The sequence below is a fragment of the Nelusetta ayraudi genome, unplaced genomic scaffold, assembly GCF_046127955.1.
Source record: "Nelusetta ayraudi isolate G7.1 ecotype Tasmania unplaced genomic scaffold, CSIRO-AGI_Nayr_v1 ptg000011l, whole genome shotgun sequence".
Classification (NCBI taxonomy): domain Eukaryota; kingdom Metazoa; phylum Chordata; class Actinopteri; order Tetraodontiformes; family Monacanthidae; genus Nelusetta; species Nelusetta ayraudi.
In genome coordinates, this window is record NW_027466061.1 from 22,102,054 (window position 1) to 22,121,768 (window position 19,715).

The 19,715-nt window shown below is 41.3% G+C and overlaps 1 protein-coding gene across 5 annotated transcripts in view; it reads left to right on the forward strand.

Annotated features, from left to right (window-relative positions):
- Positions 1-302: 302 nt before the first annotated feature.
- LOC142885473 (collagen alpha-1(XI) chain-like) overlaps positions 303-19,715 on the forward strand; it is a 95,335-nt gene continuing 75,922 nt past the window's right edge. For 4 of the 5 annotated variants that reach the window (XM_076021946.1, XM_076021949.1, XM_076021947.1 and 1 more), the window contains exons 1-4: positions 7,072-7,482; positions 12,792-12,956; positions 15,645-15,858; positions 16,887-17,049. In XM_076021946.1, coding sequence (XP_075878061.1) covers positions 7,374-7,482; positions 12,792-12,956; positions 15,645-15,858; positions 16,887-17,049 — 651 coding nt within the window. In that variant the 5' untranslated portion in view covers positions 7,072-7,373. Of the gene's footprint in view, positions 417-7,071; positions 7,483-12,791; positions 12,957-15,644; positions 15,859-16,886; positions 17,050-19,715 lie in introns of those variants that run through there. The other variant, XM_076021948.1, reaches the window with a different exon arrangement.

The following is a 19,715-nucleotide window of genomic DNA, read 5'->3' on the forward strand; positions in this document are numbered from 1 at the left end:
TTTTATAGGCCCCTAATTAGAAGTGTGCTACTGTTTTATAATTCAAAGAAATATTTTATGGAGAATTATTATTTTGTTTGGCATGGTGTTGACTATTTTAGACTATTGTGACAGTGGATCATTTATCTTAGTTTTATTACGAGTACAGTGTGTAAACTACTGCAAAAACTCTTAAAAGTGAATATTTTGTAATTGGGTAAATCTTTAAAGGGACACTGCAATCACAATGTTTAATCTAAAAACAAATACATTTTAATTTTCCTTTATTTTGCTTGATGATCCAATGAGCTTTGTCTTTGCAGGAGCAAATACTAAAATATTTTGGAGCTCCAAACATTGAGCCAGACGGATCTCCCGAACATCCTGACCAGGAAGCTCCAGGACCATCACGTTCCTTAGAACCTCCTTCTGTGCAGGTGAATAATGTGTCTTATTATTAGGTCTTATGCTGATAAATGTGAGACTAAGGTAATTAAGCATTATTTTAAGTGTTGGTTTGTTTTTATTGTTGCACTTGTTGGTTTGTTGGATTTTCTTATTTAAAGTAAACATTTTTTATTTATAAATACTCAATCTCTTCTATTTATTGACATATAGAGGATTCTTTTCCTTGTATTATAGTGTTTTTTAATCACTTTTACTTGCCTAAGTGGCTCAACGCTCAATGTTTATTTTACCGATAGCCTGTTTTGCTCATGAAGTGTAATAGATTGTGGTATCTTAGTAGACCATCTAAAGGGATAGGAATCTCTTCATCACAGTTTGACAAACTAGAGGCTCCCAAACAGCATCTTAGCCTAGGGCCCCCACGGCCCTGCCCATCACAACCAAAACTGTCTGTGACAGCATTATTTTTTTTTGTTTTACTTAGATTTGCCCAGTAACCAACTAAGACTTATCATTTTAGCCAAGAAACCTTTATTAATATTGTAAATAATAGTGGTGAACATCTGCTGTTGTCACTCACATGTGACGTTTTAATACCATTGTCATCTCATCTTTCACAATTCCCAGTGTCTCATCCTTTTTTATCGACCCATGATTATTCACATGTGTGAAAGTGTTGCTGACATTGTCCGTCGCTGCTTCAGCGCTGTCACTGTGAATAAGTGCTCAAAAAGATGAAATGAAAATCCCTGAGTGACAAGTCAGGAGTGATGACAAGGTTTCATGCTTGACCTCAGCTTGCAATAATGTCGAACGTTTGTGACCTCTAAACGGCGGAAACCCCCGCTGTGTTTTGAGTCCAGAAAAAAAGAAAGGGATGGTGCAGGGGGAGAGGAGAGGTCACAGAATCAAGCGTTGTCACAATTTTGTCTTCATCTGCCAGGGTTTCTCTCCTTTTCCTCTCTTTCCTTTAGCTTTTACGGTTCATCTTTGTTGCTGTGCTATCAAGTAGAGCGAAAGATGGCATTATATTAGTTTGCAACAGGTGTGTGCCTGTGTGTGCGCGCGCGGGCGCGTGTGTGTGCGCATGTGCACTTGGCGGTGTCTGAAAGCCTTCACTTTCCAGTGTCTCTCCATTATCAGTTTTTACTGCTGACGGCTGTAGACAGGGCTCAGGGAGACTTTGGCTCATGAAATACGAGATGCTCAGGGCACGTTGAAATTACGGCAGATTCCTCCAACTTAACTTGCCATTACACTCACTCCACTGCTGAGACAGAAAAGGCATTCATCACACAAATCTGATGTGAAACATGAAAACAAGATGGGCGGTTTTTATCTCAGAACATCCCTTGTTGTGGTGTGAGGTTAAGTGGAGCGATATCTGACTGCCTGGCTTGGTAATTTTATAGAATTTGGTAATTACACAGAGCCATAGCTTCTTCTTACAGCTGCACGTTGGTCGCAATGAGGTGAAGTGCAGCCGACATAAACGCATTCTTTCAAACGGCGTAGGATCAGAGGATAATCACTGGCATCCTTCACTGTGAAGCAGACAGGAACGTTTTCAAGGGCTGTTAAGTATTTATGGATGCCAGTGAATGCACTGGAATTTGGTGCTTTGCCTCTGTGTCGCCGTCACGTTGAACTTCTCCCAAGTTTTCCTACTGAGTCACTGAGAGAAAATTTGAATCCTTATTTTGTCTAACACCCCCCCCCCCCGGCCCCCGCTAGAACCTTTTTCACAGTGCCTCTTTGAGCGGAAATTCCATTGTAACGTTTCCACTTGTTTCTACCATCATGAGTACTGCTATCATACATGATGGTAAAAGTTTGTTTTGGCCATCAAAACAGGTTGCTTGTGTGTTTTACCCTACAATATTACCAGTGTAGCTAATCAATACAAAACATTATTACAAGGCTGAGCAGGAGTGTCACAGTATCCTGGGTTACTTTGTAAGTTTGTGTCATTTTATTTTTAGATTAAAACAACACATCAAGTATAGGCATGTTATTCTATTTTAGGATGATTTGAATAAACTGTTGTGCTGCTTCACCCCGATGACTCAAAACCAACCTAATGAGATCTCAGCAGGACAAGTACACGTTTAGCATTTTGATCACGTGTCTGTTTATCACCATAGACTGGTTTTGGATTCTTGCTTACAGTACTGATGCCATTATTTAGGCAACTTCTAAGAACCACACATTCCGTGAAGGTCTGTAAATGCCACATCAGTGTGCATAAAAATATCTCCCGTTTTTATTTCTCAGAGAAATGAAAAAGGTCCCCTTCACTCAGAAGAACATAAATGAGTGGCTTTTAAGATTGTATTTTTTTCCTATATTGTAAAATGGGGACACCAGATGCTAACACATTGACAATGAGCAAATGCAGTCAAGTTGGGTTTTTTTGTACCTTTCCAGCTGCAGTAAATATTATCCATATTTGAAAAAAGGCATGTTTGATAGTGCTTATTGTATTTTCTAAAAAATAATCTTTCAATTCAAAAATTTCATTACAAAGATAAATGCTCTATTATGTGAAATTATCAACAAACTTTCAAAGCTGGTGGTGATGCATCTCGCAACATCTGCTTTTCCACCAGCTTTCATGTTTCTCAAATGCACAAGTTGACTTCATCCTCAGTTGACAGGGGAGCTATTCGACCTCACTGTCTCCCTAATTCACCATGATTTATATGTTTATTTGAGTTCCCTACTTGCTCGAGGTCACCCACTCTCTTGTGAATTCTCCACATTGTATTTTTCATGCATAGCATCTGAGCCATCCAAAGCCACGTATGACGTGAAACCTAATGTTTAGGCAATTCTTGGGTATATTGCACTGTCTACCTCAAATGTCTCATTCCTCCAATTGGTTATGTATCTATAAACTGCGCACAGATGCAGTATGGTCTGTGTTAATTTGCTCCGCCTACTGAAACTACACGCCTTTCCAATGGCACCAAACTATAGTTTGAGCCAAGACAAGCTAGCCTCAAAGACAGTTTAACACATAAAAAGGCAGTGAAATCACAAGCCCACAGAAAACGACCTTGAAGCAATGTGTCTGAAAAAATGGCCAATTCTCTCTGTTTATGACACCAATTTCTATTTAAACGAAGATAATGTGTTTTAATATATGCAATAATCAAATAGAATCAGATATTTTTTTCTTTCCATGTACGTGTGCATGCAAATATGCACAGTGGTATTCTACAACAAGGGGGGAATTTGCAGTCTATACAGCAGCCAAGTAGTTCCATTACACAAAATAGTCTGCATAGATAGATCTTGTCTGTGCATGCATAATTTAGACAATCTGTTCATGATTTAAGCGCTTTCTACTGCATATTCAATACAACTTTGGTTCTATATAAAACTGCACACACATCATGTTGGATGACCTGATTTAGGTCTATATAATGTAAGGGGAGAAAATTACAGAGATTTTCGAGTAGTGTTTGTGTCTGTGTCTGTGTGTGCATGTGTGTGTGTGTGCGTGTGTGTGTGTGTGGTCTCCAGGGAGTAGCAGGTTGTACAGTCTGACTGCAACAAGAAGGAAGGACCTATGATACATCTCCTTCATACTCTTGGGGTGAAGGAATCTGTCACTGAAGGAACTCTCAGAGGGAGTGGGGAACCTTGTTCATCATGGCACATAGGGTCACCTAAGCCAGGGCCAGCTTGTCCAGTTGTTTCCCATCTGCAGCCGTAATGCTGATGCTCCAGCAGTCAACTCTTTGAAGATGGCTTCAGTCACAACTTTGTCGTAGGTTTGTGGGAGTGACCACCACACCTCAAGATCGCTCAGCTCTTCGGTAGATACGGTCTGTCCAGTCCAATGTTTTGTTCAGATGAAGACCCAGGTACAATGTCCCTTCCCTGGATGTTCATGGGTGTCGAGGGGGAGTGTGCACACCTGTGAAAGTCGATCACTATTTCCTTGGTTTTACCCACATTGAGGTCACTTCCATGTACTCCCTGTCGTCCTGGTTTGTGATGAGTCTGAATATTGCAGGGCTGTCTGTTTACCTGTTGACTTTGTTAGATTTTTGAATTGAAAGCACATATTCCCATCTCCTTCTAGTGTTGCTGTCTGGGCAAAGCAACAGAACTACAATTAAAGAATACCCCGACAAACATACATTCCACCAAGTGCTTATGGAGTGTGTAGCATCCCGCAGGCCTCCTTCTCCATCCCAACCAGCTACACACGTCCTCCTGGCTGGATTGTAGCAACATGAATCTCTTCAAGTCTGCTGGAGGACATCTGAGTTCAGGATCCAGTCTTAAACGTTGTTCCTGCTGCAGCTGTTTTGGAAAACTGATGAATGGAGCAATGATTCAACTGGAGATTTGTGTGTGAAGTGGTTCCATGTCAAACCAGGTCAGGTAACTTGGAGCATGTACCATAGGTTTTTGTAAACTTTGGAAAGTGTGAGGAAAAAACAAGTCACTGGTGCGTTACAACATAAATTTCATGAGGAAATTTACTGTCAAAATGTTGTACCATAGAGAACGTATGTACTCATGAATATCCAAATCTTTTTGGAAAACAAAATGAGTCTGTATGTGAAACTTAGACTCTTTTGAATTTAAAGCTGCCCTCTGTTGCTGCAGCGGCTATACGCTGTCACGATGTTCTTCGTTTGTTACTGTAGCTGCTTTGGGCAAAACCTTGTAAGGAGCTTAATATAGAATAATTATACAATGTCATCTTGGTGCTTGTTCGTGGTAAATGCATCGGTTGTAATAATACGCTATCGACTTCAAAGAGCGCCGCTCTAAACAGACGTTTTCCAGAAAATTGTAGACTGTCCCTAAAAATCTGTAAGGGACCGCTGGATGGCAGCTCGTACTTTTTGTCAGCTTCTGGAGTCGTGTCAGGAGGAAAACCGAAGACTTAAGCTTTAGGTCGTTTTTTTTCATTGTGCCAACACTGAAGAACTCGTCAAACTTAACCAAACATTTTTGGCCACAGTCCCAGGAAGCAACATGAACAAGAGGTTCTGGCCAAACTACTAAAAAGAAAATGACCAGCAGCAAAACCAAAAAAACAACATCGATGGTTGACTCCAAAAACTTGTAAAGCAAGCTCCAGGTCGCTGGATCAGACGGAGGAAAAATAATGTAAACCACTGAGGCATCCAAACACACCAAGACAAAGTAGACTACAGAGTGTTTTGCATTGCCACTGCATATTTTTCACATGTAATAAAGAGGAGACTACTCCAAACAACACTTGAACAAACGTTGGAACAAATCATCTGACAGTCACCTTAAAAGCATGCCAATAACATTGCTTATCCACAAGGGGACCCAGCTACTAAAACGGCAACACTTCCTATTGGTGGATCTTCACTTTCATCAAAACTGCATGGCGAGTTTATTTATAGCATCCCACAACTGTTGAAAAGTGCTCAGATACTCCAGCAAAGTTTTTTCAGTGACCATGTGGACAGTGGAGTCATAGTTTCAGATTTAACAATGACCAGGAATGCAGAAATATGGCTGTTGAGATTATCCAACCAACCAAATTCTCATTTTGATTTCCATGCATCGCCATTTTAACTCAGCAACTGGCTTCAGAGAGAACCCCTCTAATGTTGTTGATGAATTACTTCCGAGAGCAAACGACAGCAGGGTGACTGAGCTGTGGAAGGACTAAATGAAATACTCAGTTAATCACGTTATCTCAACAGATATGGCACAAGTGCAGTAATACTCAAAAACTGAAAAAGATCCTATTTAAGCATCATTTACACGACAGCAGCTTTGGAAGAATGTCCAGTTCTGGTCTGCTACTATGAGCCCCAAACTACTGGTCTGCTATCTATGAGCCTCAAACTATTGTTCTGCTCTTTAGTTTTTGTTATTCCTGATTTTGTAATCAATTATTTTTTTCAAGCATTAGCTTCCCCTCCTTCTTTGGGGAAACAAATGTTTGGGAAAAAAAAAAGATTTGGTTCATGATGTTCTTTAGCTCAAAAAAAGATCATGAGCCAAATCTTTTTGTTTTAAACTTTTTTTTAAAGTCCTCCTTGTCCTTATGCTGATATTTTCCCAGTGCGTGCTTTGAGTTTGTGTGAGAGTCTGCCTGTCATTGCGCTGCTCAAGCCATCTTTCAGCGGCAAGAAAAACTGAAAAATCAAAATCTGCCCAGCCACCACCTGTGCTTCCATTCTTCCTTCCAGTCGTCTTAATCCATTAATTATTTTCAGGCCTTGCGAGCCATGACGTCCAAGACAAATAACTTCACGGGCTTCTTGAGGAAACTCTCAGAATCTGGAAAACATTTCACATTGGCTGGGAGAGGCATTTATATCAGCTCAGTCCTATTCGGACTCATTTTGCATTCTTTTGAAATAAAAGTCTAAAAGGAGAAGTTGCACTCTGTTTGCTTTTTGTGGTTTACATTAAGTCCCGTGGCCTCTCCAGATGCTTATAGCGCTCTGTCCTGTCCTGTCCTGTGCTCCAATCTTCTGAAGATTTTCTGTGTAATTTTCTTTTAATGTTCATCTTTGCCCTCAATGTAAGAGCCACTGCAGCGCTCCTGTAATTAGGTTACACGGCAGTGATGCTCCGACTCCCCAAAAGGCAGAGGGGCGGGTCCCGGGACAACTTTCCCGACGTGTGATTTGGTGAAGAGAGGATTTTCCAGTGTCAGTGTCTGATAGACGGTTCAGGTTCAGCGTCAGGGCGTTTGTCCAGCCTCCTGACGGCGCGCAGCTCTCGTGGAGCAGAGTGCCTTGCGCGATTCCCCCCCCCCCCCTCCTTCTTCTTAAGATCCCCTCGACCATCAGTGTGAGAGTTGGACTCAGAGGGGAGCGGATCCGAAGGGCCCCCGGTTCTGGCTGTGCATCTCCATACTTTTCACCCATGGCGCTGTCGTAGACGCACATTTTGTGGGGATTTGTGGAAAGGAGTGATTTTTTATTTTTTTATTTTTCTCTCCCCGGGGTGTTTCGTGTTTAAAAACAATGGAGATGTCAAAGTGGACAACCAGGTGGAAAACGAAAAGGTGGCTCAGGGATTCGACGCTTGCAGTCGCGCTCATCTTGATTGCACAGGCTGCTAGTGTCACAGCAGGTAAGGAGCAGCATCTCGGTCACTGTGCCAGTTCCGAGCATCCCGCAGCGCTGCGGGGCGTCCGGGACGGTATCAGGAGGCAGAACTTTCGGTGCAGTTTCCCCCCAGTTTTAGAGTCAGACTGCTAATCGTGTTAAATTGTTGTGAGCGCACGCGCGAATTAGCGCAGGGTTTAGCCGCCGTTCCGGACACATCATGTGACTTTACGTGCGACTTTTAAGTTTGGCACAACGTTGGTCAAACTTTAAAACCTCGAACTCCAGATGAAAAAAAAAAAATCAACTTGTCTCATGTCTCATCAAAATCAACATTGACTCGCATGGTTTCGTTCTGACCAAAGTGCCGATCGTAGTTTAAACTTTATTCTCCGCACCAACTGCCAAGGATGGAGGTCTGTGTCAGGTTCTTCTGAGGATTTCAATGCTGTCAGATCCACACAAGCTCCGCACAAAATGTCACGCACGCACGCTTGGCGTTTATTGACATAATCCGACATAATATCTGTGTTTCGTATTTTCACAAAGTTATTTTTCTAATTCACTTTGAGAAAAGTATATATTATTTTATTTTTTTTCTTTAAAAAAAATGCGTTTCAGAAGCTCAGTGGACACAATGTTTTAGGTTTTGCGCTAAATATAGCGAGGTTTCACCCAGCAATGTGGAGATTTAGGAACTGAATCATCTCAGTTCTGGCCTGAGGTGTCACCTTTTTCCACATCATCTGGGATCCCAGTATATTCAAGAAGGGGCGGCAATGGAAAAACAATGAGAAGAAAAAAGAATTCACCCCCGTCCCCCTTCTTTTCAAAACGCATATGTGGGTCACCCATCATATTTTACGTATCACGGCAAAGACACATTAATACTGCTATATTTTTAAAAATGATAAATATATTAATCCTTTTTAAAGCATCATTAATAAACTTTTTTTCTATTTTACCTGGCAAAATCAAGATTAGAAACTGTTCAAACATCAATCAAAAACTAATAAATAATCACAGGTCATTCACGCATCCTGTCTAGACATTTCCTGTCTCAGCTCCCACCCATCTTGAATCTATCATTCTCTCTCTCTCTCTCTCTCTCTCTCTCTCTCTCTCTCTCTCTATCCCTCTCTCTCCCCACCTCACATGCCCAGCGATTTGTAAAGAAATTCATCCAAGAAATTGCAGCAGGCTCCAATGAAATGAAAACATCACGATCGCAAATACCACAGAGGCACTTCTTCCCTATCGCCCGTCTTTCCTCACTCTGACTGATACTTAAACTAACCATAATTGCACGTGCAGGCAAACACTTTCAGGCTCTCCAGCGTACTATAATTGGCGCTTTTGCAGCCAGCCCTCAGTAGATGGCAGTGGCACAGAAAACGTGCCGCCGGCCAAAAGCACGTCTTAATTTTGGCTCATGACAAGTCTAAGCTTTGAGTCAAGTGGCACGGCTCTGGTGAGTGATGAGCCCAAGATTACAAACTGTTCCTATATGGTTGGAAATGGCACTGTGGTGAGCGATGGGTTCGGCCGCTGCAATTGGTAATGACTTTAACAGGTTGGTTTTTTTCCCTCCCCTCCCTCGTGCCACTACTGGCATGTCTGTTTCAGGGAGGTGTGGGGAGTTGGGGGGGGAGGGGAGAGGTAGTGGGGGGTTCACTTTTACATGTTACTAGCTTGTTAACATGGCAGACTGTATATCACAAAGGGCCCCGGCGTCAGCCGCCGCGATTTGTCATTAAATGTCAGAGCGACTGGCAAATTACCCCTCAGGCGGCACGATGGTACCTTCAGCACGGCTCTGCCGTCGTCTCATCTCCGCTGTGGTTTCCTCGCCCTTATCATTAGAGAGTGGTTTATTCCCTCTTTTTCAAAGGCAGTTTGAAGTTTTGTTATTCAAGATGAGCCGAGGCTGCGGCTCCTGCAAGGCTGAAACGCCTCTGAGAAGTTGTCCCTTCTCATTTGAGGGTCTTTAATGGATTTTGAGATATTAGTCGAAGGGGAGGGAGAGTGAGCGGCATGAAGAAGTGTGTGTGTGTGTGCGTGTGCGTGTGTGTGTGTTTGTGTGTGTGGTGAGAGGGGTGCTGAAGGGTGTTCCTGGCCAATTCAGCACATCTGGAATATATGAGGCCTCGAGGTATGCAGTAATGCAGAAAGGCATTCTGAAACTCACAAAGAGACCTTTAGTCCAAGCTTTCTCTTTTTCTTTCTTTCATTCTTTCTTCTTTTTCCCCCCTTTTTTTCCCTTTGGTCAAAAACCAGTAGCTCTGAGCTCTGGACAATATTCAGACAAACCACAGACAAGTGGCTACTACTCTGCTTTTCTCTGCTCCTGCTCTCTCCTTTTTTTTTTCTTTTTTTACAAGGCATTTGGTGTGAGGTTTAAAACTTGGCATTTGCCGCACATTCGTATTTCATTCTGTCTGAGCGTAAGTCGGAGGCCAGTCTGGTAGTTTTGAGGCGTAAGCCCTATGTCTGGTGAATTAGTCTTGGAGCAACTTCAGTAGGGCGAAAAAAAATTGTGATCCTACCCATGCCTTCTTCATAAAAACCTATAGGGCTGAATTTATTAGAAATCAAAGGAAAAATGAATTCTATTTCGGCTCCCACCAGTGCTGGGTCCTCATTTTTTATGCTCCTCAGATTTTAAATTGGGGGAACTGTGAATTGACGTCGTATGTGTCCCAGTCCGAGCAAATAATTCAACAGTTCAAAGAGGAGATCTACACAATATCATATGAGCAAAGACACGATCCCAGAGCATGTGTGAGAATCCAGCGGGTTTGATTCCCCACTCGGGCTGTTATTTTTCTGGTTACAGGAGAAGTAGCTGCAGGGACACGGCCTTCTCGTGTATGTTTTAGTTAGTGGGGGGTGGGGGAGACTTGAGAGGGAGTGGTGCCAGTCCCATAATGGGTTCAACATGTGGACGCTTAGCTCCACCCATTGGAGCCCTTCCTGGTCGCTGAAAGCCGACAGGAACTGCCTAATCAGCACTTCCTGGCTTCACGTGCCACACTGCTTTGAGAAAGTCCAAACAGACTGATATTTACATAATGAAATTCCTTTGGCTTCCACTATGGATTGATGGTGAGAGGGGCACAGCTTTGCAGAAGGATGGCTCTCACACTGTCGGTCGTCTCGGTCCACATTTCTCTTTTGACCAACCTCCCTTCGCTGTCAACGCAGTTTAAACGACGACTTTTAATTAAGTCGACCGTCTCATCCCTTTAAATTGTTTTCCCACAACGTTTTTTTCTGATATCAAACACATGGATCTCGCCATTCTGTTTTGGTTCCGAGAAGGGCGATTCCACATTAATCCTGTTATCAGCCATTCCGAAAAGCGTTTTTGTTCCCAGATGAGCAGTCAGACTTTGTTTATCCCTGTGAAGCTTTCTGAGGACACATCCTGTCTTGACTCAAGGAAGAAAAGTTATCAGTAACATGATGTCTGGCAACTGTTGTGCTGGGTGTTGCTTTTGTATGTGCTTCACTGATTTTTTTTTTTTTTTTTTTTGCTGAAATAGAAATGTAACTGTTAATGTTTCTCTTTACACACACACACACACACACACACACACACACACACACACACACACACACACACACACACACACACACACACAGCTTTAAAGTTGTCAGTCAAGCATCTTAGAGGGGGCTATTGGGTTCTTGTTTAATTAGATGAGTGGAAAAGTTTAGACAGCAGCAGAAACTTTCATTTGGAAGCCACTCACCAAGCTGGTAGATTATCGTAATGAATTTATGAACACTGAACTTCATGAACTTTTTTTTTTTTTGTAAATGCATTTCTTGTGACTTTGAACACATTCCACCATAAGTAGTCTTTCGAAAAGCTTATATTTTGCGTGGTGTCTGTTGTTACGTTGCTTCCGAAGTGCATCACCACACCTTTGACATACGTCATGTTGAGAGATAGAAAATAATCAATTAAACATGCAAAAATGTGTATCCGTCACAGAATAATCGGTAAAGAACATGTAATGCTAATGTCAGTTAGGATATACATCAGCTAACATGATGTAATTATGAACAGATATTGGACAGCTACTGAGGCAAAGAATTTTGCATGGATTTTGTGAAGAAAATAGCCATAATCCAAGAAGGACTTTAAGCTAAGACAGTACCACAGTTGAGAAAAATGTTTTAATTATTGAAATGCTCTTGGGAAATGTTAATCTCTTGAGCAAGGGCAGAAGGTGAAATAGGCCTTGCTCTTTAACTCCCTGGTCAAAATCTAAACCTTATTATCCCCTAAGTGGTTTGTTCATGTATATTAGTTACATTGTGAATCAAATACCACTAGACTAAATAAAAAAGGGTTTTCAAGATTGATCATAATCACAATAACTCATTATTGGTCACATGGCTATTTCTTGCTTTCATATATGATTGATGTCTAAAGTGCATTTCTTAAGAAAAGGATAGAAACCTATATGGGATTCCGATTTCATACCAACCTTAAGCAGAAAAAACAACAACAACATACCTTTACCTTACCTCCCAACAAGACTGTTCGTTAATTAGCAAATATGTGTTCACCAAGCAACATATGCTGCACTTTTAGAGCTTCCAAGATCCAGCGCAAGATTTGATTCCCAAAGGTTAAACTGTAAACAGGGTACACAAATTAAAAAGTTACTAACTGTAGTAAGACCTACAGGTTTCTAGTCGATTAGCTTGCGCCACGTCATCACATCAGCAACAATGCTAATGTTAAGGATCATCCAACACATTGGTAGGGCCGTGGAGCTTTTTGACAAGGAAGTAAGAATGGAAGTAGAGAAGAGGCCAATCCTTTGCTGGAATGCTTTCTAAGACATTTCCTACCAAGGGACATCGTAAACACACCCCTACACACAGTGAGAGGTTTGGCTAGCAGTGTCTGGAAAGGCAGAGAGAAGAGGATTCATCATCAAAGTGCTAGGGCCTATTTGATTTTGAATTAGCTGTTGAAATGTACACAATATGCACCAAGTACTGCAGTGACATGCAGCATTACAGTCCTATTAGCAATAATACATCGTAATGAATATTCCTTAATCCTAACAAGTATGCTGTTGTATAATGCAATTTATGCTCATTCAGTGTGTATGTGTGTGTGTGTGTGTGTGTGTGTGTAGCCGGAAACAACAGTGCTTTATATTCAAAGTGATTTTGCATGTGTAATCTTAGTCGTGAAAATGTGGACAAATGCCCTTGCCAAATCACAAACTCCTGTGCAAATATTTTGACATTTGCTGCCCAAGTGCCATTGTCTTATGTAATCATTTTTTTCCCCTTCTGGCTCTGCAGCTGAACCCATTGATGTACTCAAGGCTCTAGACTTCCAGAGTTCTCCTGAAGGAGTACGGAAAGCGCCAGGTTTCTGCCCAGTGCGGAGAGGAGCCAAACCCGACATTGCTTACCGAGTAGGAAAAAATGCTCAGATCAGCGCTCCAACCAAGCAACTCTTCCCAGGTAACGTCACAAATCCACCTCCCACAGCTTTTCATAGTTGACTTTTAAAGTAACCGAGGACCAAGAAATATCATAGCGTGACTGATCAACTGACTTAGACATAAGTGAATCTACTCAGATTTCATTAAGATTATGGGATTGCTGGAAAATGCCAGAGTTTACTCTTCAATTGCCCCTTGCAAGATTTTTATTTGACCATATCTCAAGCAATGCAGCGCAAATTGATCACAGATTGCAAAAAAAGTAAATTATTAAAGGATTTTGCAGTCACTGAGTTGCAGCCCGAAAACTGATGGCACAGTCTTTCATGGGTAAAATAGATGAGCTAATATTTTGCATGGCTTTTACTGACTGATTGCTCATTTAAACACTGTAGTCAGAGCTGACATGTGACTGCTAGTGCTCGAGAACTCTCAGAATACTTTCGAAACCACTGGCAGAGGTTAGATGTAAACAATGCTTTGTGGTAAAAAAAAAAAAAAAAAAAAAAAGGGGGGACATTAGGAAAAGCCACTCATTGGGTTGGGATTGTAATAAGTAAGCCAACCGCACAGCAATATTCAATGCCGTGATAACATTAGTTTTCCAATGTTTTTTTTTGTGTGTGTATTTTCTCACATGTTTTATTAAAATGTTAAAGTATAACAACATAACTTCAAAATAATGGGTTTTACTAAGTTTTGTTGTTGCAATGCCAGCTGCATGCTGCTGAAATAAACATTTGTTTGCCTGGAACAACTTAATACCAACCGATCAGAGAAAACTTTTCTTTAAAAAAAACGAAGCTCACACACAAAAATGTTCTCCTGTGCGCACACTGAGATGGAAAAATCTTTGTTCAAACTCGAAAGCAAATCAACGGCAGACATTAGCACTGGAGTTCCAAAAGATGCTCCGCCATCACGCTCATCCTTCACCAGCTACTCAGCGGCTGAAATATGAACTGTCAAATGAGAGCAGGACTCACATCAGAAGGCCAACACCCTGCTGTTGTGTCTGATGTTTTATGAAGCCTCACAATTTTCCGCAGCAATCAGCGAGAGGAATTTTTCTTTTGGATGTCTTGTCGAACAATTGTCAGTAACATATCGGTTCTTTCCTTGACTCTGATTGCTGGCAGACGTCTTTCTGCTGCATTTGGCACATGTGGTGTAACCTAGCTGTTTTTTTTATTTGTTTTGTTTTTTTCAAGCCTGCCACACATTCCCTGCTGTGAAAGATCAATTAACTGTTCTGGACAAAGCCTGTGTCTACACTGATGGCTGTCGAACTGCACCAGCGAGCTGCTGATAAATGTCTGTTTGACGTTTCAAACATGTCGACAGCTTAAGTCTTTGAAATACCTCTCTTAAACAGTAACACAGTGCATTTTAGTATGAGCTATTGAAACCCACATTTGTTGCTGGAGTGTTCATTCTTTATTGCTGGGGCAGAACTTGGAAAAAACTCCCAGTCGCCAGCTTATTTAAAATTTTATGAGGGTCTGAGTGCTGTAAAATGATTTGTCCCAAACAGTGTCGCATGCCTATTTTCTCTTGCAAATTGGCTTTATTTCAAAGAATATAAAGGGTCAGAATAGTGTGAGTGGTTAGTGTTGTGCTTTTGTGATCTTTGGCAACGTATAGCTCACTTTCAGTCATGGAAATCTGTGAAAAAAAAACTAAAAAAAACTATGATGAAGCGTGAGAGGTGCCACTGAAATGTCTTTGGTCAGAATCATTGGACATTAATTTAATCAGGATTTATTTGGTCACTGAGTCTGTTCGCTATGCTTTTTAAAGTCTCAGTATTTATAATGTATGTAAGGTCAATGTAGCTACATGAGAAGTTTTGAACCCTTTTCAGTTTTCCAATTTACCCAACCTCCATAGTTATAATAGCGAAACGAAAAAAAGGCTTTATGTCAGTTGTCTAGACTCTGGCTTTTTAATGTGAGGGGAGAAAGTTAGCAGCTCATAAACCTGCCATTATTCAATTTAGGTGTTATATATATATATATATAATACAGTTGCCATTGTAGTGAAAAGCAGAATATAGATGTGTGAAACCGAAAAGTTCTTTTTATGGTCAAACAAATAGAACCAATGCCCAGAATCAAAAGATCTGATGATTGCCAAACATCTGCACTGAATTATTTACACTATATTGTTGCTTGGGGATTATTTAGGCAACATTACTGTAAATATTGTAACATTTGTGATTAAAAGTTATTAAAGGCTCTTTTTAAATAATTGAGGCTTACCATGGTTGCATTTCCTGCACCTTTATATTTTCTCCAAAAAGGAGGTGAATAAACCGCTTTATCAGCTACTCAATTATTGCAACATCTCCATCTAAAAAAGTGACTCTAGAGGTGGAGGACACCAGAGGATTTCCCTGATTCAGAGCCTAATTTGCTTCCCAAGCAGTCAGAGCCTGTGACCTCAATCAGCTCAATTATTTGTCAAATCCTCATCTTCAAGTATGTGGTTTCAATCCAATTAGTTTACTGCTCACGTGTGCCTACAGTTTTAAAGTCAACTAAGATTTGACAAATCTCTAATTTGTACCTACTCTTGACTGACTTTCCCAACACATATAATTGTATCAAATTAGAAATTCAGAGCTCAAACCAGTGCTTCAAATCTCGACAAACATTCTTTCAACCCACTAATGTATGTCAATCAACTGATGTTATTTGTCCTGCAGGGGGAGTTTTCCCACAGGATTTCTCCATCATGTTTACCATCAAGCCCAAGGCAGGCCTCCAGTCTTTCCTGTTGTCCATGTACAACCAGCAGGGCATCCAGCAGCTGGGTGTAGAGGTGGGCCGTGGTCCCATCTTCCTGTATGAGGATCAGCATGGCCAGCCTGCCCCGGAGGAGTACCCCATCTTCCGCTCCATCAACCTCGCAGACGGCAAGTAAGTGAACAGCGGCTTCGCCGAGGAAGGGGAGGTCCTCCACCACATGAGGAGATGAATGTGGGTGGCAGGTTTTCCATTGTTGCTTCCAGTTTTGAATTTAAAGTCTTGGTAGTTAGTTTTTTTTTAATAAAGTAAATAAAGTTGTTTTTTTTAAATAATGTTCCTGTATTTTTATCCATATGAATGTTTCAACCACGCCAGATGTGTCTCAAGAAAAGGATGCCTAAAAAACTACAAACATAAAAATGAAAAATGTGGCCCCAACATGATTTTGGCTAACTCGATTTTGGCAGTTTAGCTTCACATTGGGCAACTAAATAACACAGTTTATGCTACTGGTGAGCAGAATTTAATCCACCTGGAACTGCCAGGCTACCTACCCTCTGTTTGAACAGCAAACCTGTCAGAGCCGTTTCCCTCTTTTATGTCTCACGGAGAAGATTTGTGCCCCTTTCAGTGTTTCCACATGCCTTTCATCTTGTACATGAAACTAATGCCATGGGAATCTATTAAATACTGGAATGCAGTTCATGGGAAAAGAGTCATCTGCATTTTGCATTTAGTACACTAACTTATTAACAAAAAAAATAATAATAGTTAAAGCATTTCGAAGTGAAGACAACAGCCATATCTCAAGTTCACACAAAGACTGTGTGTGTAGTTACAAAGGGGTCGGCAATGCAAGCATAAGCACTGTTGGTAGACCCTTTTGTGACATATAATGTATATATGACTTTGAATAACCTTAAAGGACATGCATGTGTCAAAATTGGCTCTCTCGTTAGCCTATACAGCTGTATTGTGAGTGAATGGAATCTCCACAGCTGCTGGTGAATTTCCACTGCTTGTGATGCAGCCATCAGACTTTATCTAGAGAAGATTTCTGAGTCCAAACTGACAATAACATCAGACCAATTATTTTGCACATGTGGCTAAATAGCCACTTAAAAGCATAACCAGAGACACCTGGCAAACTTGAAGCCCCTGGCTGCATTTCAAACCACTTCTCCCTTCTTGCCGCACAGATGGCATCGTGTAGCTCTCAGCGTGGAGAAGAAGAGCGTCACCATCATAGTGGATTGTAAGAAGAAGGTGACCAGGCCGCTCGCCAGAAGTGACCAGGCTGTCATCAACACTGAAGGCATAACAGTGTTTGGCACCAGGATCTTGGATGATGAAGTCTTTGAGGTAACACAACCATACTGACTTACTTTTTGTGTTGCTTTAATCAAGACTATTGCCTTTCGATGAGGGAGATTTCTATTTTTACCACACTGGTAGAACTCTACCAACATTCTTCCAGACTAGGGGTGCAACGGTAGTTTTCCCACAGTGTGGTATGCTCCACATTGTTGGGGCCATGGTTTCCATATCTATCTTATATAGCTATATAAAACTACTCTGACTAGCAAAGGCAATATTATATGGTAAAAATAATTAAAACCACAGATATAATCAAACCACAAACTTTATTATATATATATTGGTTTTTTTTTAATGTGCACTATCAGATCAAATTAAACAAACATAAAACCACACAAATTAAATATAATGTTTACAACTATCCAACAAAATGAACAAAATGTCACTTTATTGGGCTGGGGTGAGTCAAATACTGGATAATAGGATTTGTTTTGGGTTTTTTTGTTAACAAATGGTGAAATATTTGTTTTTAACAGGCTGAAATCAGTTTATATGGATATACTATTACAATGGTTAATATTAGAAAATGGCTCAGCGATCTAATGTCAGGTACATGCATTTGTTGCGTAACCTGCGTGCTCCCTGACGCAGACGTCACAAAAGTGCCAAGCAGTGCCACTAAAACAACAAACAGGGAGGAGAACATTAGTGAGTTATCGGACTATAGTTGAACTATAGTTTTTATCTTAGGCTGCTACATTCTACTTAGTTTCCCCAGCGGTAAATACGTTGTGTTGTTGTATTCTGCTCGTTGTGATTCCATGCACCTGGCACTTGGATACGACATTAGCCCATTCGGGCTGTTTGCCACCACCTTTTTAACGGAATAAAACTGCTGTGTTCAAAGACATATTGATCCATTTAATGACAGCGGGTTGCGGGCTGAGGCAGGTTGTGACAATTGACTCAGGCTGGGACGAGTCAAATTATTGATGCTGCAACTGCGGGACCCACGGATCGTCAATAAGCTGCGCACCACTAGTCTTGGCTCTTGCATGGATCTACTTGCACAACATGCGCGTTTTGATAAAGTTTTGTGACTGGCCAAAACGTACCAAAATACCGTTGTTTGCTGTTGTGTACCAAACAGAACAGGGCGAACCAAACAGTTTGGTAACATACAGAGTATTGTTGCATCCCTATTCTGGACAACTGCTTCTGGAGTTGCCGCACTGATCTACATTTTTTTTCCCCAAGCAGATGTTCATATGTGTATCCCTACTAGTGGTCAGTGATCCCTTCACTGATAGACATAAATATGAAGAGCACCTTAATCTTGACTGATTCTTTCACACTCTGAATGGTTGTTTGGTTTGGTTTGGTTTGCTGTTTTGATGCTTGTTCACATCTTATGACTTTCACCGTTATTTTCAAGCACAGAGGTTGGTTTAAAGATGATTAGATGCAGTTCAGTGGATCCTCGGCTCCCCCAGCAACTCAGCACTGGTGCAAGACAACATTTAAGAACAGATATCTAGCGCGGTAAAAATCTGGACTGAGGTGGTGGATCCTAAGAGATGCAACAGCCAATGTGGAAACATGACACACAGAGAGTTGGGAGGGTTTAAAGGATTTCCATAGGAATTGCATTTTCATCAAGGAACACTTGATGTTGTTGCACTTATACAGTATTCAGTACTTTAACATAAGTACAAAAGTACCAGAGACTGCTGAGACCAGTCCATGGAGGGAAACTTGTGGAGTGGAGCTCTGGTAGGATCATCCACGAACCTCTTTGATATAACAGGCGCCTCTCCAAAGACCAGACTGCGTCATTGGGGATTCCTCCTGACCAAAAAGTCTTTCAGTGTCCGACCCCTTCTGTCACCACAACGTCGTGTTACTCTAAAACTCCCAAAGCAAGACCGGCTAGTTGTCTAGTGTGAACAGCACAGCAGTTTGATGACTTTGAAAATCACGTAGTGGGAACAAGGCTAGCATTATTTTATCATGACCTGATATTTTGACAAATGTTTCTTGGAAAACGTTGCATCCCAGTTATGGCAGTTCAAACACCATTGTTGCACAACAAGAGCAGCAACTTCCCCGTGAAAATAATAGTTTTCGGTCAGCGCTGATCTCTGACCTGCATTTGGTGTCTCGAGACAGTCGTCTGCCAGCAACAGCTTCTGGGGAGCTTGTAGGACAGCAGCCAGCCAAACTGCATTCAGCAGGCTGACAGAACACATTTCACTCAACTAAAATATTGTTCATGCCAGCTCTGCAGGGAGAAATTAAAAAGGAGTTTCTTTTGATTGATACATTAAGTTTATTCCCAAGTTCATTTCAGCTAGTAGGAGGAATCTGCTTCTGATTGACCTAGAGCTGATCAGTCAATGTAAATGCAGTTAATAGGTTAAATTCAATTAAATCGAAATGTACGTAGGACATTTTTAAAAAAATCTGATGTTTATTATGTAGACAGCCTGTGACAACCCTTCTCCAAAGACGAGGCCATAAACACTTGCGTTGTATGAAAGCGATCAAAAGAGTGGAACAGCCCTCCGTAAACAAGCCTCAACGCTCTCTGTCGACTCCGTCATCGGTGCAGATGTCTTGCAAAAATATAATAATGCAATCATTCACGACCAATTTCAGATAATTGTGTTCTCTGTGAGTTTGGAAAGCTGACATCCATGACCGTCAGTTCT